General features: G+C 36.9%; 1 protein-coding gene across 3 annotated transcripts in view; it reads left to right on the forward strand.

Moving 5' to 3' along the window:
• LOC145664998 (uncharacterized) overlaps positions 1-26,782 on the forward strand; it is a 93,188-nt gene that overhangs the window by 61,237 nt on the left and 5,169 nt on the right. Inside the window, exons 14-19 of one of the 3 annotated variants that reach the window (XM_081732182.1) lie at positions 632-1,090; positions 2,672-3,130; positions 8,561-8,956; positions 12,774-13,205; positions 17,118-17,489; positions 21,643-21,765. In XM_081732182.1, the coding sequence (XP_081588308.1) occupies positions 632-1,090; positions 2,672-3,130; positions 8,561-8,956; positions 12,774-13,205; positions 17,118-17,489; positions 21,643-21,765 (2,241 nt within the window). The remainder of the gene's footprint in view (positions 1-631; positions 1,091-2,671; positions 3,131-8,560; positions 8,957-12,773; positions 13,206-17,117; positions 17,490-21,642; positions 21,766-26,782) is intronic. The other 2 variants (XM_081732183.1, XM_081732184.1) reach the window with 2 other exon arrangements.

The raw sequence follows: 26,782 nt of genomic DNA on the forward strand, positions 1-26,782 counted from the left end.
CCATGCATTTCACATCTCGGGCCTGATGAGCGAAAAATGGCCCTTATCAGCCCACCTCCTTTGCTTCGTGATTAATACAAATAAGTTAACAGTGATGTCTATAGGTATAGCGGATAGTATAATTCCGTATCCGTAAATTTAAAGTTGATGCGCAAAAAAAATTGGCTAAAATCTTACAAATTCTCTGACAGAATTCACACACACACACACACACACACACACACACACACACACACACACACACACACACACACACACACACACACACACACACACACACACACACACACACACACACACACACACACACACACACACACACACACACACACACACACACACACACACACACACACACACACACACACACACACACACACACACACACACACACACACACACACACACACACACACACACACACAAACAAAACTTTGTTTGTTTAGAGTAAAATTATTTCAAGTTTTAAGATAAATTTGTAGACATCATGAAAAATTGGCTGTAGACAATTCCCTATCCTCTTTGTTATATAACACATATAAAACTAGTGTTATATAACACGAGGCTATAACACTATTTCTTTTATGTTTGACATATTCAGAATTTTGATCTTGTTTGTGTTGTTTCGTAGCTTTAGATTTGGAAGTTTTAGATGAAGCGTTGAGCACAGGAATGGAAAACTTTTGGAAACAGAAAATCGATGGTCGCAGTGTAACAGAGATCCTAATTAGTATAATGAAGCAAGATAGGTTTAAAAAGCTCTTGCATAATAAAAGCGTTATAAAGAATAAGCTGTGGGAAGTGGTAGCAGATGAAATGTCCAAAGTTGGTTTTCCATTGCCTTGCTCCACTAAAAAGGAGTCTGGAATGAGATGTTACGAGAAGTGGAGACACCTAAGAAGTACTTATCAGCAATTTAAGCACCATGTGGATACAACAGGAGACGACGCCAGGCCTCCTAAATACTTCTGGGATCTTGAGGAGGTGATGTGCCCCAAGGAGGTTTCCAATGATATTGTATATGTTAATACAATAGATTCTTCCGCATTGCCAGAATCAGTGAACGAGCCTTCAGTGTGTATTGAAATAGGTAAGCAAATTTGCGTACCTAGCTCCTGTCAGTCTGACTAAGAATTCTTAAATATGTTAATTTTAACGTAAGTGATCAAATTGAGAGTGATGTGGTTTCATGAAGGAAAAACATAATTACGTGTGCAAATTTAAAGGGACAAAATTTCTATGCATGTTTTGGAAAATTCGCAACACCTGAAAGGGAGTAACTGGGTCACAATGATGACGTGATGTGTCAAAGTTCCTCTTCATTTGCATGGAAAGTTCAAGTGGTAGTTGTTTGGAAAAGTTGGTTGTGTTATCCGTGCTAGTAGTGCTCGCATGCCGTTGTCATGACGCAAAGATAGCATTCGAACTATTCTCTGAAATCTGCCGAGCGCAGACTTAGTCAGAAGTATTTAGCTTCAAAATTATCCCTAGAATTGTTGAGCCACTCTTGCGCAATTAATTTAAGCAGGTATGTGATGTGCCGCGGACATCTGGCAAAATACGTTCAAGGATCAGACACCCAGAAGATGACAGCAATCCAGCCTGAACTATTTATCCACAATCCAACCCCTCTTTTTTCCTCATAACTGTTTTCACAGGTCGCTGCGAAGCTGTGTCAACGTCTCCGTTGTCTCAGAGGTTTCACGAAAGATATCTTTTTGCATGAAGATCTGCAGTCTGTGTTCCATTGATCGCAGTGCCACAGGGACACTGTAAAGGTGTAAACATATGTATCTATTATGAGTCAGTATGTAGTCATATTCATTTGCGATTCTTTGCGTGAACTCATCTAGTTAAGAGATGAATACAAGATACCATCCAAGGAACATAAAGAAAAGAATCATAGTGGCGGTGGTGGTTTGCTGGTGTGGGATAACACGATGATAATTCCCCCATCGACCTCTACACCATTGAAACTATTTCTCAAATCGATCGGAGACACAGATATTAGACCTTAGAACAGTACTATGACAGTAATCAGTTCAATAATGCTCGTCCACACAGAGCTGCTCTCTTCGACAACTTCGTTCCCAGTGATGATATTGCTCAAATGAAGTGGCTAGCAATCTTGGTAACAATAAGTTTCTTTCATTTTGTACTATTTGGCATGCGGTGCTTGAAGTATTCGCAACGAAGATTGATTTGTCCCTTCAATTTTGTACACTGAAATACATTAAGAGATAAACAACAACATTTTCAAGATAGAAAAGCTTTACTAATGAGTGAATATTAATTTGGTAGTTTATACGTGAAATAAATAAAAATATATCTGAATAACTCCAATGTGTACTTCAATTATTAATTTACTTTAATGAACACAAATTTAAATATTCATAAGAACTGGAAGAAAAGTATTAATTTAGCAATTTCTGAATTTTGTGGTTAAAATTGTTATTTTTCGTGTCTTTTCATGCATTTTGTTGGTAGTTTTTGTGTAAGTTCGGTTTATCTTCTGATAGATCGCATCAGTTTATTTATTCTTGTTTTAAGCAGTTTTGCATCAGTTGGCCATCTGTCTCAGGTGACCTTTTCTCAGAACCCACATAAGTAGTTTAATTATGCATAGAGTTCTGGTATAAGTTGTATAGCTTTAATTTTTGTGTGGTTGTAGATACCGAGGAACCAGAGGAAGAAGATGTGCTGAAAATTGAAGGTCTATTTTCTGGTATTTTTTGGCAACAGCAAACGGACAACGGTCGAGATGCAACGCAACTGTTGCTCGACATAATCAAACAAAAGAGAATTCTGAAATTAATGAAGAACAGAAAAGTTGTGAAGCATAAACTGTGGGAGATGATTGCAGATGAAATGGCTAAAATGGGTGCACCAATTCCCAGTGCTAACAGGAAAGAAGCGGGCGTAAATTGTTATCATAAATGGAAAGGCCTAAATTATATCTATCGGAAATACAAGGCTCAAATGGACGAAACAGGCGAGAGGAGAAGAAAACCGAAATATTTCGATGATGTAGAAGCGGTGATGTTGGTGGAACAGCAGTTGAGTCAGTCGCACTCAGAAGCTGATGCTGAACTGTCTTATGGTGATTTTTCAGCTCCTGATGATTTGACAGGTAGGCATAGTTAGTCTTTTGCTAGTTAAATGGCGTTGTAAGTGTGAACTGCATACGTAGGAAATCATGGTAAGAATAAAGACAAGATAATAAATAAATCACGAACAAACGTAGGAAGAGTTTAATTATTTAAAGAAATGTTTGTAAATATACTCTATTTTATTTTTCGCGTCTAATATTTAATGTATTATTAACCAGAGCTGTATTTTTTTATGAGTCCAGGGCGACAAGTTTTCGGAGGCGACAGACTTTCTCGGATCTTTTTTTTTTTTTTTTTTTTTTTTCATACTCCAATTCTGGAAATTTTAGAAATATGTCATGCTATGACACGAGATTTTTACATTTTGTAACAAATACCTTTTTGACTAGAAAAGGTTATTTAACATTTTATGAAGACTGTCCAGAAAGTAATAAAAATCAAAAATCAAAAAGAAACAGAATGAACAAACCAAACTGTATTATATACATTTGAAAGGTACACTCTTAAGCTGTCTTTCCACATAATCACCATGCAAATTAAGGCACTGATCATACCGTGGCACAAGTTTCTCAATATCATCGCGGTAGAAATCTGCCGTCTACGATTTTAACCACTGGCTTACACTACCGTACAGTGGTCGGAAACTTGTAAAAAGCGGTCAAAAATCGATTTTGTCAACTTCGTCGCCTATGAAATCGGTATTGATGCATGATTATAAGTAGTTCTCCTACTTCGAAACCCGGAGTTTCAGGACATAGGAATATTTTCGCTGTCCATAAAATGCATGTAAACATGAAGAAATAACAGTGCCGAAAAATCAGTAAAAAATGAACCTTGAAAACAATTTGATATGTTGGAACCATTTATATCGTTTCTGAGGTCGATGAAAGCGGTTAGATATTACATTGGACTCAAATAATGTGTGTTTAGTGAAGAGTTTTATTTATTATTTATTGTCATATCATTTGTATGATAGATTTGTTAGTGTTACTGAAAAGTTATATATACACTGATGTTCGTAGCTCTGCAGTCTAACCTTATCCTTGGTTATCTGCAAAATAGGGTTTATTGAGTTGACCATGAGTAATACAAAGGTTGATCATTGGAAGTAGCTGCAGCCAAGTGCAGCTGGAGCTCTCAGCCCTATCTAACTGCAAATGCGTGATGAGTAATTGTTGTGATCGCAATCGAGATCTGCTATCTGAGCCTTACAGAGGGAAAAGGTATATTGTCTTGTACGTAATTTGGATTATCTTTCGTCCCTGAATAAAAGTTGTAGTGAAAGCCTCATATGTAGTGCAATGATAAGACTATCAGTCATGTGGAGCTGCTGTATATTACACGTCAGTGCGGTTGTATATAGGAAGATTCTATACTCAATCTTTTAATCTTACCGAAACATTGTCATCCCAAACTAAATTACATTCCAGTAAGTATTAGTGTTTCTTCGAAGATGGTGTTAGTGCGAATGCATACCGCGAACTTGGAGAAGTGTTAATTGTATCCAAAATTCGTAATGTAAGTGTTTTGGTTAACTACGTTTTAACAAAATTTAAATTGTCCGAAAAGTAGGAAGCATCGTTGGGTGAGGGTTTAAGAAAAACGGTACTGTCACAATTCAATAAAGAGTGGACGAAATATCATCGTATAAAATCGAGGTTTTTGAAGAACAATGAGCGTTTGCTAAGTGATTGCCATTTTGAATGGTCACCTCCAGAAGAAGACATCTCTTCTTTTGTAGATGAACGAACAAGTTCAAGACATGGTCGGCCAGGAAAGGAGTTTATGTTCCTTTCTGAATGCTGCAAACAACTAAAAGCTCATTTGCTTACCGAAAAATATTCAGTCAGTGAACTACAATACACTCTAGAATATAATCTGCGTGTATCAGGCAAGAAATCAATGGCAGATGCCATTAATACACTTTTGACTGCAACAGATAAATCAGTTGATACCTGAAGACATGGAAATGAATGCACAGACCTCTACAACGTTGTCTAAAGAGGAAGCGCTAGCCATCATTGTACACTGTTGTACATTTGGCAAAACATCAGTACAAGCTGATACGAAACATTCTGTCAAGGACAGGCTCTTCTGTGCTGCCATCGTATGATAAAGTGTTGGAGGGAAAGAAAGATGGCTACACCCGGATTTCAGTGTCAGGAATCGGAGCCACAATGAAGTTGTAGGATTTAGTTGGTTTTACCACTGTTAGGTTATTTGAATTTCTGAACACAAAACAATTTGCCTTCTGATACGATATTAACGCTTGACTGTAAATAGGGATGTGATGGGTCTTCAGACACAAGAAAAATTTACGGTGGAAGAGGTATCTGATGAAAGTGTGTTTATGGTGTCATTGGTCTCCTTACAGCTTTCTGCGCGCACTGCGTCTACTTCAACTATAGAAAACTTCGTGCTGAAACACCCCTTATTCTTCCTTTACTAGGCTGTTTCGATCATTGAAGTTTGAATTTGCCAAAGAAACACCCGATAAAATTGTTAATGAAATTCAAACTATTCAAGCAGAAATTCAACATTTATAAGCAACTTCGGTTATTAAACAATTCCAGTTTACAGTGACTCATAATCTACTTCTCATCATAATTGACGGCAAAGTTCTGCAGGCTGTAACTAACACTCCGTCTGCTTCGTGCAATATTTGTGGAGCGTAACCATGCGAAATGAACAAAGTAGATGTTGTTCTCAAAAGACAAATTAATGAATCGGCAGTAGAGTATGGAATGTCCAACCTTCATGGATTCATGGAGTATATTCTTCACGTTTCATATCGGCTTGATTTCAGAAAATGGTATGCCATGTTATGTTTTCAATTTACAAACTGTATGTATGATTCACGAGGGTGGATTTCAAGATGGCGGCTTTCATTATTCTGTGCCCTCCCCAATTTCTCCTCAGCTCTATTACTCCCCTACATTGTTCCTTTGGTTATATTTTGCAGTATTTGAAATTTATGCGAGGGTTTCTACACTTTTGGACCACCCTGTATGTATAGCTGCACGTATTGCAGCAGGGTTTCATCGAATCACTTTCACAGGAGTTGAAATCGATTTAGAAAGGACAATTACATATAGAACGATACACAAACATCCGTCAGCTTTCATTGTTTCGGAATAAACTATTTTTCTTCGCCTTTTTCCTGTTTCCGACCATTGTGCACCGGCGTGTAGTTCGGCGTCAATATCAAAGGGTTGTGTAGTGAGCCGTATCTTCATCGCTGGGAAGAGATTGTAGCCGCTGGGCGCCCAATCCGGGCTGTATGGTGGGTGATCGGACACCTCCCATCCAAGAGCTCTCGGGTACCCTTACTACTCGTGTGTGGACGCGTTGTGGTGAAAAAACAACACCTTCGCGCTAAATTTTCGATGGATTTCAATTTCCCCTTTTTTTTTCAACAGAAACCTAATCACAGAACGCATCTCACAAGAGGCGAAATTTTCTATTATAGCGCACATTGTAACATGTCACAGAAAGCACACTAAGAGCGTCACAATCCTCACGCTACCACAGCTGGATGCGTACTGAGTGTAGCAACGTTCTGACACCAAGATGGTGACACTAGCCCCGCCAACTGTCGCGATAGGCCAAAACGTCTGGGACTTTCTAGACAGCCTTCGTGGTTAGGAATTTGTATTCATTATTTCTCTTCTTCCATAATTGAACTTTTAGAATGATCTACAATTTTTTAACACTTATCAAATCATTTAAATATGAATTATTCACTTCAGTGTCTCAAATTTTATATACCGGTATTTATTTATATTGAGTGACGGGCAATTTTTTTAATGGCCCAAGGGCGTCATAAATCTTAAATATTGCTTGCTATTAAGTGTACTATTTAGATGTTCTCTGTGGTATGTGCATGATATTGTGCGTTCTTGTATTATAATTGAGACGTCATATGCTAGTGTTGATCATAAATTGAATGTCATTTTGTTTAAATTGTTGACCTATTTGAATTTTTCAGATTATTATTTTTTCTTTCTTTCTTTATGTCTAATCTCAAATGATTTTTATCATTTTCTAGATTTCACCAGTATTTTGCATAATTTGGGGGGGGGGGGACTTCATTACGCCTGCAAATATTTAGAAACTATATATGAAAAGGAATGATATTAATTTCACCGTGAAAAAATAAAATAAAATGAAATCATTAAGTTTTACGTGCCACGGTTATGCCGGCTAGGCTAAAGGAGTGATGATGAGAAATGAGTGAAATGGTAGAATGAAGAAAGTGGAAGAAACAAGACAAGAACCCCCTTCCCCCACACACAATGTTTGTCCACAACAAAATTCACTTGGCACGAGTTGGGATCGAATCAAGGACACTATGCACCAGAAGTGAAAGCTCTACCACTGAGCCATCGCGGCCCCTTTTGCCGTGAAACTTTTACAACCCAGCACTTGGATATCTCAAACCGTTCCGAAGATATGAAAATATTGCTGAAGTTTGAAACACTGCTTAAATCATGAAATTGCGAGAACTTGCTATAGTTACAGTTGCTAAAAGTTATTGCTGTAATGTTATTAAAGAGAAGGAAAACAACAATCATTTTAAATATTTTCCACAAATATGTCATTTTAAGCAGTGTTGCGAACTTTATAGATGTTTATCATATCTCCAGAATGGTTTGAGATATGGAGGTGCTGTAAACGGCAAACCATAGGAGTAACTAGATATTATACTTATCTAACCATTTTTGCGAAATAAACCCTTTAAAAAAACTCAAACTTTCAAGCTCTTGTAACTTTTTCCTATTTGTTCGAAACAAGTCATACCATGACTATGATATCCAACGCTAAGGCACTTTCGATGTGTATCATCCTGTCTATCTGCGTTGTGTTGTATGTCTGATAGGTTTCCAAACTTTGGATGTTTGTGATACTATAACATGCTTAGTGTGCAACACTGAATAATAAATGTGGAATTTTAAGTTTTCGTTTGACATGTTGATTTGAAATATGTAATAATCTGAAGTAGTGCTATTAAAAAAAAAATTGGTTGGCAACACTGTTTATTGGGTGTTTCTGTGTAATATGTGCAAAGATGTCCACCTTCTTATAGTAGCTTTGTGCAAAGTTTCGCTTTTCTTGCTGTTTTTTTTTTTTTTTTCGTTATCAGTGTTGGACCTTATAAATGACACACCTTCTATATATATATGTGTGTACACACACACACACACACACACACATATATATATATATATATAAACACTTAAACAAATTCATTCAATGGACATAGCTTTGTCTCCAAAATTAAGGCTCAGCTTACTCTTTACAGTTATGTTTTCTAAATATTTTTTAACCTGTCTGTATCTGATGAAGGACTTAGCGAAAGATCCGATAGCTTACTTTTGTGGCGTTTTCCATGCTTGCTTCAACATTCCTTCATCTCATCACATACTCATATTTAAAACATGTTTTGACAGATTTCGAAACGCCTGAGGAACTGGAGGATCTAATCTCGGATAGATTTTGGCAACGACCTGTTACCGCAACTCAGGATGCCACCCAGTTATTAATAGAAGTTGTGAAGGAAAAAAAGTTTCAAGATTTACTAGCTAATTGTAAGTTTAACACGAAGTATAAAGTTTGGGAAATGATCGCCGACGAAATGACCAATAGAGGTGCAGAGCTTCCATATGCATCAAGGAAAGAGGCTGGAACTAAATGCCACCAGAAATGGAGAAACCTTTTAAAAAAATATTCGTCGTTTCAGAAAAGCATGGAAGAAGGGAGAGATGTAAAACCACCGAAGTATTTAGATGACCTGCTTGCACCTTCTACACTTGCAGGTGCATCTACGACGCACGAAGAAGGACTAGGTATGCGTTCTTTGTTTTCTTAATTAGTAGTTTATTATTATTATTATTATTATTATTATTATTATTATTATTATTATTATTATTATTATTATTATTATTATTAGTATTAGTATTAGTATTAGTATTAGTATTATTATTATTGAAAGATCCTGATACTAGAGAGTTTTGAATTTTATGTTTAGATCTAAAAAGGTTTCTTCTACGTTTCACGATCTTCAGCTTCCTTCTTTGCTGCCAGTATTTTCTTCTGTTTTTCAAATCATCGATTAGTTGTATTTTTCTTCTTCCTATTCCTCGTTTTCTTTCCATCTTTCCTTCTATGGCAGTATGAAAAAGACAATTTCTTCGCAAGATATGTCCAACCCAATTGGCCGTTCTAAAAGCATCCTCTTCCCTCCTATTCGTTTTAAAACATCTTCATTTGTTACTTGTTTCTGTCCATTTTATCTTCTCCATCTTCCTCCAACACCACATTTCAAAGCTCTCTTAATATTTCTTTAACTTCGGTAATGTTCGTCTCTGAACCATGCATTTCAATGCTCCATATATAACACTTGACCAACATTTTCCTTAGTTCAATATTAAGCGTGCTAACTAAGAGTGATCAGAAAAGTGTTGAATGCTTCTTCGGCTATGACAATTCGTTACCTGATCCCTTTGGTGCAGTAAGCATCTCTCGTCAAAATATTTCCCAGATACTTGAAATGTACGTCATATAAGTGATTAATGTTTTGCAGCTACCTAATTGAACAATTTAGCGAGAATGATTACGTAATTTGTAGCTTCCATATTTCACACAAAATTAACTTAGTATGTATATTATCACCACAGTTTAAAATAGTCTGTTATTTGCTCCCAGCGCAAGTATACAAGAGCTTATAATTTCACTTCAAATGTGTGTGTAGGGGAGTACTTTATTTGTCGGGAACTACTGGCAAATCTGAATCAAATTTGGTAGATGAGTCCGAAAAATAAAGATTGCTATATTTGATGGTCGAGCTACGAGGGACCGGCTGGACTCGACAACAAAAGTTGTGTTCCACAGCTTTGTCCGCCGGGAGCTTTCTGAGTTCGGTTCATCGACTATGTTTCCCTTGTATTAATTTTAAGTTTGCATATGTACATATTAATATATACTGCAGCTACACAGAGAAGAGAAAAAAGTGTCAAAGGAAGATATGAAAGGCTGATACGCGTCAGTGACACGATTTCGGTGCATATTTTGGTTTTGTTTAGCGTCACTGTCTGTATCTACCTACATGCATGAGACCTATAATGGCGTAGTCTGTAAGGCATGTACTTACCAATCACACGGCTCGGGTTTAGTTCCCGGTTGGGATGGGATGTAGTCTTCTCCTACCCATTCCAGGAGTCAGTCCAGCCTCTGACGAATGTACGTGGAAAAATCTGGTGGTTGCTCGGAGCATGGTGGCTGACCACATCACTCCCTCTGTGAAAATTTAGAGATCGCCCACAACCCACATTGCCCTGTCTGGAGTTCGAGTTGCAAACGCGCGTGCTTTTTGTGCAAGTAATCCGGGGTTTGATTCTGAGTGGGGATCCTTGCTTTGAATACAGACCTGAGTAATCGTTTGGATCTGAAAAAAAGAATAAACATAATCAGTGAAATTAAACAAATAGGTAAGAAATAGAGTATTTATGTTATTGGATTCAAAAATGTTATTACTCATAATAAAGGAATGCAAATACCTTCTTTTGTTATTGAATTTTTTGTTCAACAAACAGTGCAATAAATGTTGTTTTTCTCAGGCACTATACAGTGCTGTGTACATTGAGTCATGGCTAGTCAGAAAATTTAAAAAGTCGCTGATAGATCAAGGAGGGCTGGTTTACTTCATCCACCCGCAGTCCTACTTGTTTTTATACAATAAATATAAGAAAGGTTTTATCTATTATTAAGCTTAGAATGTCAGAACACAGATTCAGTGTGAACATTATAATCTTCCAAAAATACCAGAAATAATCATGAGTCTTCAATGCATTTTCGTCTAAATGCAATTAAGGGGATCAGCGCAACAGTGGTTTAACCAATATTTTTTAAAAATGGAGAAAAATCAAGTTAAACATACGTGTTTTTTTGTGCAATGTATGTATGACACATTCAACCACTTGTGCTAGGGGGCGCGGTGGCTCAGTGGTAGAGCGTTCACCTCCGGTTCTTGGGATCCCTAGTTCAATCCCAGCTCGCGCCGTGTGGACTTTGTGGTGGACAAACACCGTGCTCGTGGGTCTTCCCGGGGTTCTCCCGTTTCCTCCCACTTTTTTCATTTCACCATTTCATTCATCTCTCACCATCACCGTCTCCTTTAGCCTAACCGGCATAACCGTGGGACGTAAAATTTAAAGATTTTAATTTCATTTTTTCAACCACTTGTGCTTGTTTTTGGTATATTGTACAAAAAACCACGTGACATGATCAAGTTTAATTTTAACTTGATTTTTCTCCATTAAAAAAAAAAAATGTGGATTAGACCACTGTTGCACTAACCCTCTCAATTATTATACTGATGGTTCAGGCATCGTCATAAGCAGCAGTATCATTATCATCATTATTAAAGTATTGTGTTGTTTAATCATGACTTTTATTATCTATGATCAACAAGTCGTGTGCGTTCGTAACCTGTTGTATCAGACAACATAACTAGAGTAGATGTCACTTGATTTAGGATCAATATTCACTCCAACTTGCATTAAGATCTCTTGCTATTGTTGACAACCTCACAATATTATCCGTAACAGTACTTAGTGAGTAATTTTCCAATTTGCGCGGTGATTGTCATTATTATTATTATTATTATTATTATTATTATTATTATTATTATTACTACTACTACTACTACTACTACTACTACTACTACTACTACTACTACTACTACTACTACTACTACTACTACTACTACTACTACTACTACTACTACTACTACTACTACTACTACTACTACTACTACTACTACTACTACTACTACTACTACTACTACTACTACTACTACTACTACTACTACTACTACTACTACTACTACTACTACTACTACTACTACTACTACTACTACTACTACTACTACTACTACTACTACTACTACTACTACTACTACTACTACTACTACTACTACTACTACTACTACTACTACTACTACTACTACTACTACTAATAATAATAATAATAATAATAATAATATCCATTGATTTCATTATGGAAGTGGTGTTAGGAGACAAAAATTCCAGGTTGATATTACTGAATGAATGTAAGTTAGAGTATGTCCTACAGTTATCAACGACAAATACAAATACAGTACAACAGTTCGTCAATCTACTTCGTGAACCATTATGCAGTGTTTTACATGCGCGTTTCTGAATCTCGTTCCTTTGCGTTCTCACTGTTTCACAAGTACTTACAGCTTACCATACTTGGTATTTTGGATGTTTGTAACACTGTAATGGTTTTGCCTTCAACTCTGACAAGTGTAATCTTGTAAATTTTTCTTAGGTACATTTAAAATATTCAATAACATATTCATATTTTTATTGATTGAGTGATTTAAATAAAATATTACTTAGTATTGGCTTGACAACACTGATAATCCAAAGATGCAAGTTATGTCACACACCTTCCGCCATTCCATATTTACATACAGTGTTGATTCCTAAATTATAAGGGCGGAAAAGAAATCAAAATATCAATATCTAAACAAGGTAAATGTTAGCATTGCTACTTTACTACAAGTATATTCTGTTTATTAATTCGAACACAATTCTAATATTTGAGCGTTCATTGTGCTTATATTTTGTCTGTTTGCAGGTCTAACAATCACTGATGTAAGAAGCTTGGTTTCTGATAGATTTTGGCACCGACCAATTATCAAGGGCCAAACGTACACAACGTACACTGATGTGCTAAAAGACATTATGAGGGAGAAGAAGTTCCAAGACCTGCTCAAAATGAAGATGAAGACGAAGCTTGAAGTATGGACGATGGTCGCGGATGAGATGAGCAGGAGAGGCGCCTCCATACCTAATGCCACAAGGAATGAAGCTGGTATGCAGTGTTACCAGAAATGGAGAAACCTTCAAAGATACGAGAAATTTAAAGAGCGGATGAGGCCAGGAATGGAATCTGATGATATGAATACAACTGAATCCCTGGATTTAGAAGGTTTAAACTCTTCTTCGAAGTATCCATCAACATCCGACCTTACAAACAGCGGATTATCAGTCTTTGAAGACACTTCAGGTAGCATTATTAGAAAAGACATATTGTGACCTAATGCAGGGCTAGCATAAATGATTCATTTGTTTTGAAAATACTATATTTTAAAAATATTATCCGTAAACACATGAAAAATATATGAAAAGAACCACAAACTCACCAAGTTTGTGTTGTGTATTCCAGGTGGCAGCACGAGTTCATTATCTTTCTTAATCGGGTGTGACAGTGTGCCAGTACGAGGTTAGTACCTGTCGAAAATGGAGGGAAAGCAAGAAAAAAGACGTCTGGACGTGTGTCGTGTCACCAAAGGGAACATTTGTAGAGGATATGTAAACTTGATGAGTTTTTGGTTCTTTTCGTATATCTTTCATGTATGTACATCCTAATACTTTTGAAAATATGACCTTTTTAAAATGAATGATTCGTTTATGCTAGCCCTGTATAATGCCTAAAATATATATCACGCTCCTTCATAATATTTAAACTGCTATATGGTTCAAGAAATCATATTTATCAAAGGCAGATAGATAGATAGATATATGACTCGAAAGTTGTTTGATGTGATAATATTAAACATTATTGGAAATGTATACAGTATATTTCAATATTGTTGGAAATTTATATATCTGTCGACTTTGGGCACTCTTCATTAACCAATGAGTAGTGGTAACATGCAGTTATATCTATTTATTTGTGACCAAAGTAAGCAGATGACCAGGCTAGAAATGTGGTCAACTTAAGAAGTTTTACTGTACATGTAAGGACACTAACAGGTTCAAGATAGATTCGTATTGAAGGTACTGTAATAATGTGCTGTTGTAAATATCAGAAAGCATTTAAAAACTTCGTGCAATTGTCGTAAAAGAAACTAACAACAAAGTAGCTCGGATTGTGTAATGGTAATAGCATACATAGTTTTGTATTTTCTTTATTACTATTATTATTATTATTATTATTATTATTATTATTATTATTATTATTATTATTATTATTATTATTATTATTATTATTATTATTATTATTATTTTAACATAGAATAAAGGAGTATGTTACGGTTGACAAAATTGAAATATAGAGCGTTATTAAATGCCTGCTGCATCTCTAGGAGAAATCGGCGAAGCAAATTCATGACATGGGGAATAAAAGGTGTATAAAAAGGTATCCAGGTAAAAGTAGCAATACCAAACTGATCACATGGCAATTTCGAATGTTTCTAGAACAAGAAGATGCTTCTCTGACAGAGGGGGTAGAGATGAAGAAGAAGCAGCAAATGGAAATATTATAGATGAAAATTGGTATTAGTTGGGTTGGGAGTTGTTTTGGAAGATCATATATCACCAGCTGCACCTATATAAAGTGTTACCATGTTTGCTTACTTCTTTCAAAAGGATTTGAAATTTAACTTTACTAGCTATGTTTGGCTGCTATGAGCTTAGTGAAGAGTATTTTATTTTATTTATAGCTGACTGGTGTGGTTGTACGTTTAAGACCCAGCAACAAGAAAGATGAGCAATCAGTGCAAACACAGCTCTTTGCCATCTTTCAGTTCATTCATTAGTTCTTGCTGTTTGAAACAAATGGATATATTTATTGTTTAAGGGTTGAACTAATCAGACAATGGATTACTGATGTATTCCTCCGCATTGTTTACAGTCTGTTTCCAACGTTCTGGCAGTTGTTGGATGCTTAGAAGTCATGAATGAAGTTTTGCAACTGCTCATTTTCGATGTGCAATGAAATCCGTTCGACAGAAACCGGAAAAGATAGTAATCTGTAGAAACCATATTTGTGGAATACAGCAGATCAGAAAGGACCTCTCATTGAAGCTGCTGAATGATAACGGTTGTGATGTGTATCACATGTGCTCTATCGTTGTCAATATGGATGATAATACCATACTGTTTATTCATTTTTTTTTGTCTTTCTTGAAGTATTGTGTGAACAGTCTTCTTGGGATGTGTGGGAGTGGTGTTCCCATCCCTTTCCATCCTCAGCTTAAAACTCACCTACAGGTACCTCTTCTCCGGTAACAATACATGAGATAAAGGGCTGATGTGGACGACAGGATTTACGATGGCGGATAAGCAAAGAACCATATATGGCAACACGCTGGTTTTTAGTGTCTGCACTGAGTGAATGAGGCACCCACGAACCCAGTTTTTGAAGTATTTCCGTATGTTGAAGGTCTCGCACATTCTCATCTGCGAGGACAATTTCCGGTTACTTTCACTGGATCACGGTGGATCAAGTCGTTCAAATGATTTTTATCAAAGTGGGATGAACGACCAGAACGGGGGCATGGCTCAGATCAAAATTTCGACTTTAGAACCTGTCAAATCGTGCTAGGATAGTCCTTTCAACAATAGCGTCCTCTTCATATACTGCACAGATTACACGGCACGAGAACCATCGTTGAGCTTTTACAATGGAACATGTCGGGGATGATCATTTTTTTCAACTTGACATTCTATTCTCAAGAGAGCCTGAAAAACAAAAACTGGTTAGCCCCAGCAACACTACAAATAGCGCTACATATTACTGATAGCGTAGCTACAATTTTGTGTGTTTCACAGCACTGTTATTATTACTGATGTCTGGCAAAAAATTTAAGAAAATGAACGGTTCGAATTAATGAATCAATCTAATAAAGGCAAAGGTCAGTCGCTAAGATTAAGTTACCTTTTTTCCGGAGCGTCTCTGAAACAGGATCAAATAGTTATGATGTGACTGTTATTTCAATTTACTCCAGTTAGAGTAAAGTTAAAGTTAAAAAAGGATTACTTATTTTAGCTTACAACACACCAGCTCATTCTGTAAGTGCATTGGAGGAGGAGGAGGAACGGTGGCTCAGTGATAGAGCGCTTACCCTAGGTTGCGCGGGGTCCCTAGTTCGATCCGTGGCCAAGTAATATTGCGGTGGACAACATCGTGTCCGTGGATTTTCTCGGGGTATTCTCGTTTCCTTGTACATTCCCATTCTACCGATTCTTCCATCATCATTCACTTGCTTTAATAATGCGTCTCCCTTAGCCTCAAGGGCATAATCATGGGACGTTAAACTATAAGACTTTATTTCTGTAAGTACATCCATTTCGAAAGCTGTTTTATATGAAGTCGTTTGAAAGCATCTGAAGTTGCTTCATCCTCAATATTCTATAGATCAGGCAGCGAGTGACTTCTCTTAATAGAAATGAAGCGCCCACTGAAACGACACCACGTTAACTCTAGGGATGAGGTAATTTCTGCTATGGCATAATGATTTTAAATCCAAAGTGTAGTGTTTTATAAGAACGGTTTGCACAAGTAGAAAATAAATAATTAATTAAATATGACGACAGAAAAGATCTAATTTCGCCATGGCGTCATACTTCTGCAAAGTTGTTCCCTTGCAGATGATTACGAACGTCTTGATACTTCTTTTGTCACTAACTAACTAACTAACTCTATGGCCTATGAAACCCGGAGGTTCAATGCCGCGTTCACAAAAGCTCTCCACTGACTTCTATCCTTAGCCAATTCGATCCAGCTTCTACTTTGTATTCCTATCTCTGCGAGATCCATCTTAATATTGTCCTCCCATCTGCGCCTAGGTTTTCCTATTGGTCGTTTTCCGGTCTTTCAGTCAAGACTTTGAAAGCGTTTCTACTTTCTTCCATTCTAGCTACATGACCTGCTCACCTAAGCCTCCTAGACTTGATGACCCTAACAATGTTGGGTAAACCATATAAATTATGTAGTTTCTCGTTACGAAGTTTCAGCCATTCCCCATTCCCGTTCCTCTTGGGTCCGAATATTCGTTTAAGGATCTTGTTCTCAAATACTTTCAGTCTATGTTCTTCCCTCAGAGTAAGCGACCATGATTTGTCACTATTAGTAATAATTAGAATTGCTTAATTTTTCATATTTATTCTCTTCTTTCTTTTCTTTTAACAACAGGTGACGAATCCGTTGAGGGACTAAAAACATCATCTGGAAACTTCTGGCAGCAACCAGCCTACAACGCTTGTAATAATACATATTTGTTAATCGATATCATAAAGCAAAAACGCTTTCAAGACTTACTGCAACGTCGGTCGTTGAAGAGGAGTAAAGTGTGGGAGATGATAGCGGATGAAATGCATGCCTTAGGATCTCCGTTGCCAAATGTAACGAGGGAAGTGGCTGGCGTCAAATGCCACCAAAAATGGAGAAATCTCCAGCGAATGTTCCTCAATTATATGAAACACGTAGAGATAGCCAAAGACAGAAGCAAAAGGCCACCGAGATATTTTAATAAAATCAAATTTATGATGTTCGCAAAATTTAAATGTAAGTTGAAATTTCTACCAATCAGACCCAGTGTTTCTTTCAGAAAAAATGTTCTGGGGGGGGGGAGGCACACAGTATTCTGAGGAGTACACATTATTTTCAAACGGTACTATTCTATTTATTATTATATTATAGTCGTATTATTTTGGTTTCCTCCGGGTGCACTCTCAGAGCTCCGGGGGTTGTGCCCCCCCAAAAAAAATAGATGTCTGGAAGAAATACTGATCAGACCACTACTCAAGGAGAAACTCATAGGGTTATCTGTCCTTGTAAAAACTATTGCCTATGCCAATGGTAAAAGTCCCCACGCTTGATAAATTTCTGCTTACTTTTTTTTTTCTCTTTTTACTAATTTAGGAACGCAGAATCCAATGGACTGTTGTTAAATTTATCCGTCCAAATGTGTTCATATGCGTCTAATTATGCTTTTTTTCATTCCTATAGCTTTAAAACTGCATACTTACCTTGAATTTTATACTATATATAGATATATATTACCGCTCGAAAGTTTCTGAACACACCCGATTTGTATAAGCATTTACTGTGATCCTATTATTTTGGCACGAGAACTTTACCGCCCTACAAGAGAGATAGTCCTGCCTATAGCATCAAATTTAACGATAGTTGAATCGAGGTCTGAGAGATACTGCAGATGATATATCAAATCATAATTCTTAAAATTGAAACCAAAAAAGACAATTTGATATAGATATTGCGTAATAATAACAAAAAAGTGTGGAAGATGTGGCAAGATATTTGTTTTGTTTGGAAAGTGCAGACATAGAGGGTCAATGCAGTGGCATAAATTTGAAAGCGAAAATAGTTTTTTAAATTTTGGCGGTATCTATACCTTATAGTTATGCTAGTTTTAAAAAAAAGTTAAAAACGCCATTCTTTGAAAAATGATTACGGTAGTCAATATACATCCTTCTCTGCTCAATTGTCGCTCAGTGGAAGCATATTTGTAATGCTTGTCGTTACGAGCAACAATGGAGCATACGAAACCATTGTAAGCACTTTTCAAAGTATGGTGTTTTTTTGGCGTTTTAAACGTTAGCATATCCACGAGCTATTGATGTCATGAATCACCTTCCGGAGTTTGTGCACATCTTTCAGGTTCACCCTATGGATATATATAAATCCAAGGTTCTATGCCTAATAGTTTCAGAGATCTGTTGTGTAAATCAATGAGGAAGATAGTGGATTTACTCTTTTATGGTTTTTTACTCTAATAGATAGATGTATTACGAAATATAAAGTTATCCCTTCTTGGAAGTTCGAGGGAGGAAAGAATAGCTGCATCATACCTTCTTCAAATGAGAATATGTTTGTGGAAAGTATTGAATCCTGTTCCCCCTTTAAATACGCATTACAATGAAAGTGTAATAAGAAAAATCCGTAATCTCACCCCCTTTCCACCCCATCCACACTCCATGTTGATGGGGATGAATTTGGACGTAAACGGTATTGGTTGTGGCACTATTCAACTCAGGAACCCCGGAAACTATGGATTGGACCCTAATATTGATCGTTTTCGATTATTTTACATGTCACCTCTTTTCCATCCTCACCTGTCACCGCCCAAGCCGATGGGGATGATTTTGGACTTAAACGGCATTAGGAATGTCACTATTCATCTCAACGACTCAGAATACTATGGATTGGTCACTAATAGCGTTCGATTTCTATTATTTTTACATGTCATCCCTTCCACTCTACCCCTCAACTTTCATGCGAATGGGGAATCAATTTGGACTTAAACGGCATTCGGAGTTTTATCATTCATCTCAGCAATCCCGAAAACTATGGATTGGACACTAATTTCGATTCTTTTTACATATCATACTCAATTTTTTTTTCGCATTAATTAGGACCCGCACTTCTTTTACCTTTAACACGATAATTTTGGAAAACACATTACACGGGTCCGTTCAGTTTCACTGAAAAGTGTATATGCAAAATTTTATCTTTCTAACTTGACGGGTATGATACTTAATTATTGCATAAATTATGACCCTGCTCTCCCCACTTAGGAAAGGTATTTTCATAAATTTAATATCAAATAATCCTTGGTTGATAATTATGCCATATATCGTATTAATTGTTTTAGTGGTTATTGTTTTTACGTAATGTGATCAGACAGAAATTCACATTCAGTTTTATTATATAATTTTTGTGTACCCAATGACAGATCACGCCTTTTATTGTATTTATGTAATAACTTCTCTTTCATTTTAAAACTAAAATAATAATAAAATAATAATAATAATAATAATAATAATAATAATAATAATAATAATAATAATAATAATAATAATAATAAGTTACCTTAGTAAAGAAGAACGGGAAGTTTATTAAAACTGATTCTTCGTATATGATTATATATGTTTGTAGAGGAAATTATTCTTTCTGATCAATATAATTATAGATATGAGCAAATTTTTATCTCAACTTTGAGGTCATTTTTCTCCCGGCCCAATGGATAAATATGTTAAAGAATTGGATTCCGCATTCTTGAATTAGTTTTAACAAGCGTCATTACAAATTTATCCTAGCGCTGGGACTTTTACCTTTGGCATGAGAGGTAGTTGCTTTCCCTGTCTTTTAATTACGAGGGAGGATCAGAAACTAAGGTTACAAGGCCAATATTTCTGAAGTTTCGTCTGTTATAGAGGAATGAGGAGTGTGCGATTATTTTAATACATAGAGTTGGCAACTGTGCAGAGTTTCAGCCACCCGCTACTTGCGGCGCTAGTTGTAGGTAAACATAAATGGCGACTCGTTTGGAGAACTGATCTCGCGAAGAAGTCCGTTCAGTTATTCGATTTCTGTGGGCGAAACATGAAACCGCGGCTAAAATTTACCGGCAGCTGGTAGAGGTTTACGGAGAGACTGTAATGTCTCGCCAGCATGTCGCAGAATGGTGTCTAAAGTTTGGGCTGGTAGAGTAAACGTCACCGGCGAGAAGCGCAGTGGCCGACCCAGCACGGCATCAACAGACTTGAACAGAGCTTGCGTTAAGGAACTGATTGAGGTCCTCGCTACAACCTGTACCTCGCTCCAAGCGACTTTCACCTGCCTGTTCCCGTACTTGAAGGAGTACCTCGGAAGTCGTTGCTTCACTTCACACGAGGAGGTAAAACACTTCGTGACAATGTGGCTGAACACGCGAGGACATTTTTACCAGGAGTGAATCTTCAAACTTATCCCACGATGCGGCAAGTGTCTCAACCGATATACAGACTATGTCGAAAAATAACCTCATGTATGTGCTATCTGTTGGCTGTATTGGTTGTATAAAATAATATATACACGTTTTACTGTATGTTATGTAACCTTACTTTTTGATCACTCGTCGTTAAAACTCTTTCATCTTAAAACTTTTTCTTTTTTTTTTTTTTTAAGAAAAGATAATTATCTTAGTAAAGAACGGGAAGTTTATTAAAACTGAGTCTTCGTATATTATTAGGTAATTTTGCAGAGGAATTTCTTCGGTGTGATCAATATGTTTGTAGATATGAGCAGTTTTTATCCCAACTTTGTCATTTTTCTCCGGACCCTATATATAGATATGTTTAACAATTGCATTCCGCCTCTTGGAACTAATATACGGTATCAGGGTTACCACGTTCCGAAGTAGCATGCCTCGTACTCAGTAGTTCCTAAATGTGCAAGGTATCCTAGTGGTCCAGAACCTAGCAACCCTGATACTATGTAGTATGGCCACTTAAGAAGTCAATTTGGCGAGGTATCTAGGGAAAGATTGATTTTAAATTTCTGTATTCGTGAGACTGATCAATGTTGGTTTTTCCTTTCTTTTTATTCCTTTCTCTTCCCGTTCCTTTATATGCCTAGTAAAAAAAGCCAATGATAAGTTTGAAACATTATTATTTTATTTTATTTTATTAAAGGCTTGACCCAATTTTCATAATTGATATCGATCTGGCATTCATTTGTAATATACCGATGATTGATGGGTTTAGTTTTTTCATGTCGTGGAAAGCTAATCAAGTAAGCCTTCAACTTGGTTTCAGAATGTTTTATAAGTAATTAGCAAAGCTTTTCTTAACATTTCTAACTATATGAAATGATGGAAATCAGTTTTCTTACGTAACATTGCATGTAGTGATACTTACTTGGTTTGTACTTACAGATGACGGCCTGCCAGAGCAATATCTAAGGCTCAAAAAGTATATAGAGAGAGCGAAGAAACGACGAAGACGACTACCTAGAAGTGGAAATAGTTTTCGTAAGAAAGTCGCCGCCAAACGTAGAGGTAATTATGTTCCAATGTACAATGTATTTCTCATGGCTTTCATACTCATAACTACTTTCAATATGTGGGTAGCTTCCATGCTTCAATATGTGGTACATGCTTCCAAGTGTACATAAGTATCGTTCTGATTATACACAAACTAAGTTTACGTAGAAATGCGGGTTTATACTTACTTATTTGTTAAAAATCGTACCGTTATGAACGTATCTACGAGGTGTAATAAAAAAAAATGCGATGAATAATTTTATTAGCAACAAAGTAATAACCTTACATGGAATTTGATTTAATCTCCTTCAGTGTACTGTCCTTGGCTAACAATGCACTTATCCCAACGTTGAATCCATGACTGGAAGTATTTGTGGAAGGCTTCTTTTAGAAGGGCGTTCAAGTGCTCTATCGTGGCCCTCTCAATGTCAGGAATGGTGTCAGAACATTTTCCTTTAAGCACTGTTTCAAGTTTTGGGTAGAGCTAGAATTCGAGTCATGTTATATCTGGAGAGTACGGTGGATGTGGACAGACAGGAATATTGTTTTGGCGAAAAACTCCTGTTTGTCAGTCAAAACTTGGAGAACGAATTTCGCACTCACTCTTCTGATTTCCAAATCGGTGGTTAAAATATTTTGTACGGATCCGTACCAGATGTTTAATTCTTTTAAAGGCTCTCGAATAGTTATTCACCTTTTTGAACGAACAATATTTGCCACTTTCCTTTGTTTTTTGAGATTAGTGGACTTCCGAACGTTGCTCGTCTTCTACTGACTCATTTCCGCTTTTAAATCACTCATTGCATTTGTAATAGTCATCAGAGTTACAACATTATCGCTTCATGCAGTTTCTTTGGAACTTTTTTTTGGAACTTAAAACAGAACTTAATGTTGACGCGTTGTTCGAAATCCATCAGGTGCTACAGACACGATAAACACAACCTCACTTTAGCGGCTCTGGACACTGATTGACAAGTCATAACGTGTTCCAACTAGACGCTGCCTGTCTCAATGGATCAGGCTATCGGATAAATTACATCGAATGGTTGTAGTTTCAGCAATTGCTGCTTAAAAAAAATCACACTTTGTATACCTGTTGCTTATGGATTAATTGAAATTGCAGGAATATTTTTCAGGGAAATGAATGAAATAGGCAAAACATTTAAGTTAGTTTTCAAAATTCTGCTGTATTTTAGTGAAGATTATCAGTACAAAATCTACACATACATCTAGATTTTTACCGTATATTTAAATCACAAATCAATACAACCACTTCAACAAATTTGGATGGCTGTAATATGACTCCTAGAATGGTCAAACGGAAACACTTTAAAAAATAAAATAAAATAATTTAATTCTATTGGAGGTTCCATCTATTCAAGGGTTGTAGATAACCAGGTTTCTTTTAGTTTTTTACACTACACTGTTAACACTGTAGAAAAGTATGCAGCGTTCTTAATTTAACTCAGAGCTTTCAGAGGGCATATAATTTTATCATCACTCACCTACATACCTATTTATCAACTTTAGCCCACCTACGTGGCAGCATTTACAGTTCCAGTACATTTGACTAAACAGCACCTACGGAGTTGCCTGAACTAGTTAACTGAACGGGGTTTCCTGAACAGATATCAAGATATTAACGCACGGTGGCTCAATGGTAGAGCGTTCACTTCTGGTGCGTGGGGTCCCTGGTTCGATCCAAGCTCGCGCCAAGTAAACTTTGTGGACAAACACTGTATGCGTGTGTTTTCTCGGGGTTCTCTCTTTTCCTCCCACTTCATTCATTCCATCATTGCATTCATTTCTCATCATCACCGTCTCCGTTAGCTTAGCCGGTATAAGTGTGGGACGTAAAACTGAAACATTTCATTTCATTTTCATCAAGATATTTACTTTCTTTTTCCATATTTGCGAAGGATTTTTGTTTCACTTCCCACCCATAGAATAATATTCTGGTTGCACCAGTAACGTTATTTTTATATTACTTTCAGTATACCGTAAACACCCTTTGTATTATGTATAGCAGTTCTCAATTCAAGAACGTGTAGATTATTTTTTGTGTATTAATGATTTTATGATTCAAAACAAAATGAATATGTAGACATCTTGATGAAAAAATGAAATGAAATCTTTGAGTTTTACGTCCCACGGTTATGCCGGTTAGGCTAAAGGAGACGGTGATGATGAGTAATGAATGAAAATGGTGGAATGAAGAAAGTGGGAGAAAACGGGAGAACCCCGAGAAAACCCACGCACACGGTGTTTGTCCACCACAAAGTTCACTTGGCGGGACATCTTGATAAAAGTGTTACAATATATGTTACACGTTGTAGTTCTCTGAATACATAATAACACAGCTAAAAATAAAAATACAGGATTACAAAATGCTGTTTTAATAGAAATAAAATCAATGAAACATTTTAACAGGTTAAATATCATTTCTCAGGTGAGAGATGTTTTTGTCCTACTAGAATGAGACCAAATTGATGTTTCGGGTTGCATTATCAGTCTTGTGTTGTCTATTTAGTGTGTTGATTACTGGTAAGTGTAATCTCCTGAAATATCTTTTAAGAGACTATTAAATTCAATGTATTCGTTGAGTATGACTTAAGTGAAGACTGAAAGACTTGGTCAGGACGCAGGCATAATTTTCAAGGACAAAGTTGTCAGCTTTGTGTGAACTACGAATCAAATTGATACGCATGTTTTGTTATTTCATTTGTTTCAAGTGCTACGGTTCCCTATACAATATAGGCATTGCTCCAAAGCCCACTCAGCATCTAACTCATAACTGCTGGTGTTAAATGTTATTGATTTAATTTTTTACGCTACTTTACATTATTATGAAATAAAAACAACACTTTTTATCTTGGTTGCGTTAAATCCTGTTCGGATCAATGCTTGAACCGATATTTCGTCTGCATAAATTCCTGCATCCATTGCCTTGGTGGTATGATTTTTCTTACATCTTGTCCTTTCTTTATTTTTTTATTTTATTTTAATTATTTATTTTTGAAAAAACTCAATCCCAAGGATAATATGTATTGTACATAGTTCATGAAAATAATTCGATCTTGACCAAATAGGAATGATGGTAGACATTCACAGGCTTTAGTAAGCATATGGAATATTTAGTTCTCGAGCTATGGGTCCTCAAAATTAGGATTGGGTCAAAATTAGGATTGGGACTTATTTTTTAAAAAACTTTAAACTCCAAATTTAATGACCAATAACCCGGAAACCAAAAATCTGGATAACATATTTCATATTGAACTCGTCAATGTCCACCACTATTTCAAATTTAATCAAGTGGAGACGCATGACTCTTAGGCCATCAAGGCCATCAAAGTTGGAGTTTTTACATAGTCCATTTTTGTGTGTGTGCGGGGGGGGGGGATAATCACTTAACTGTTGTTTAGTCATGAAGATAGAACTTATCCAATCTTCACCAAACTTGACCAATGGTGATAAGTCTTGAGGAGTTTAGTTCACATGTAAAACCTTATGGTATGCAGGTCTTTGGTTCTCAGGTTATTAGCCACCAAAAATGAGGATTTGGACTTATTTTTGAGAGAGTTAAAATCCCAATTTTGATGTACAATAAATCGGGAACCAGAGCTCTGGACACCATAATATTTTCCGTGCTTACTGAGTTCATGACGGTGTACCATCTCTAATTTGGTCAAGTGGAAACCTTTGGTTTCCGAGTTACAGATCATCAAATTTTGGGGTTGGGCGTAACAAATATGTCAAATGTTAAGTAAATGCAGTTGGTTCTTATAATAAAGATTAGCTAAGACTTTGTGGAGGAGGAAATATTACTAATTTGTTTGGTCTTTTTTTAAAATTGATTACCGAAAAGGACAAGGGTAATCTTGATAAAGAATGGGATTACATTACATATTTATAAAATAAATCCTAAGCCTCGAGGTTTCAAATAATGTGGGGTGATGTGTAAATCTTCAGTTGATTCGGATCTTGTCTAAAAGGGTTACAATAAGCTAAATATTGCATACAATCCATTGGTATATATTTTGTTATCCGAAAGAAATTGTGTTGTTATATGAGGAACATTCAAATGAAACCTGGTCAGTGCGTCTAACTTTGCCTTACATGTAAGGTGGCACCACGTAACTGTGGGTATGGTGGCACCATCGATTGGTAGAGAGACTGACGCGTGCGCACCGTTTGACGTTGCATAGAACCAGTGTGGTTTCACGCCGAAGAGAAGGTGGTCACACAAGTTATCGTCCACTACCGAACATACAGGCGAGTAAGCAGGAACAACGAGGAGTGATTCGATTTTTGGCGGCGGAGGGAGTTGGAGGCCGTGAAATGTATCGACGGATGAAGGCTGTGTACGGTGAGTACAGTCTGAGTCGTGCAAGTGTTGTTGAATGGCGCAAAAGATTCCTTGAGGGCCGGGAATCACTGGAAGACTATGCTCGTCCTGAACAGGCTCATCGTGTCATCACACCGAGATTGCAGAAGTGAATGCTTTAGTCTTGGACAACCGCAGAATCACCGTGGACGAGATCCATCGGTTACTGGGCACCCGCCCACACCATAATGCATCAACACATGAACTTTCGAAAAATTTGTGCGCAGTGGGTTCCCCACCAACTGACCGCCGAACAGCGCAATACTCGAATGGCGCTGTCTTTGAGTCATCTGCAACGTTATCATGAGAAGGAATACGGCTTTCTGTCGCGTATTGTCACAGGGGACGAAACATGGTGTCACAATTTTGAACCGGAAAGCAAGCGTCAGAACAAGCACTGGAAACATGCGACTTCACCACTTCCAAACAAATCAAAGTCCGCGCACACCAGTTATGGTAAGATCATGATGTTCTTCTTTTTTGACCACAAGGGCCCACTGCTTGTCGAGTTCCTGGAACGGGGTACCACCATCAATGCCCAGCGTTATCAAGCCACTTTACAGAACCTTAGACGAGCCATCAAGTCGAAACGCCCAGGCATGTTGTCTAATGGCGTTATCCTCCTGCATGATAACGCTCGCCCACACA

The sequence above is a fragment of the Thermobia domestica genome, chromosome 11, assembly GCF_964235325.1.
Source record: "Thermobia domestica chromosome 11, izTheDome1.hap1.1, whole genome shotgun sequence".
NCBI classification, from domain to species: Eukaryota; Metazoa; Arthropoda; class Insecta; order Zygentoma; family Lepismatidae; genus Thermobia; species Thermobia domestica.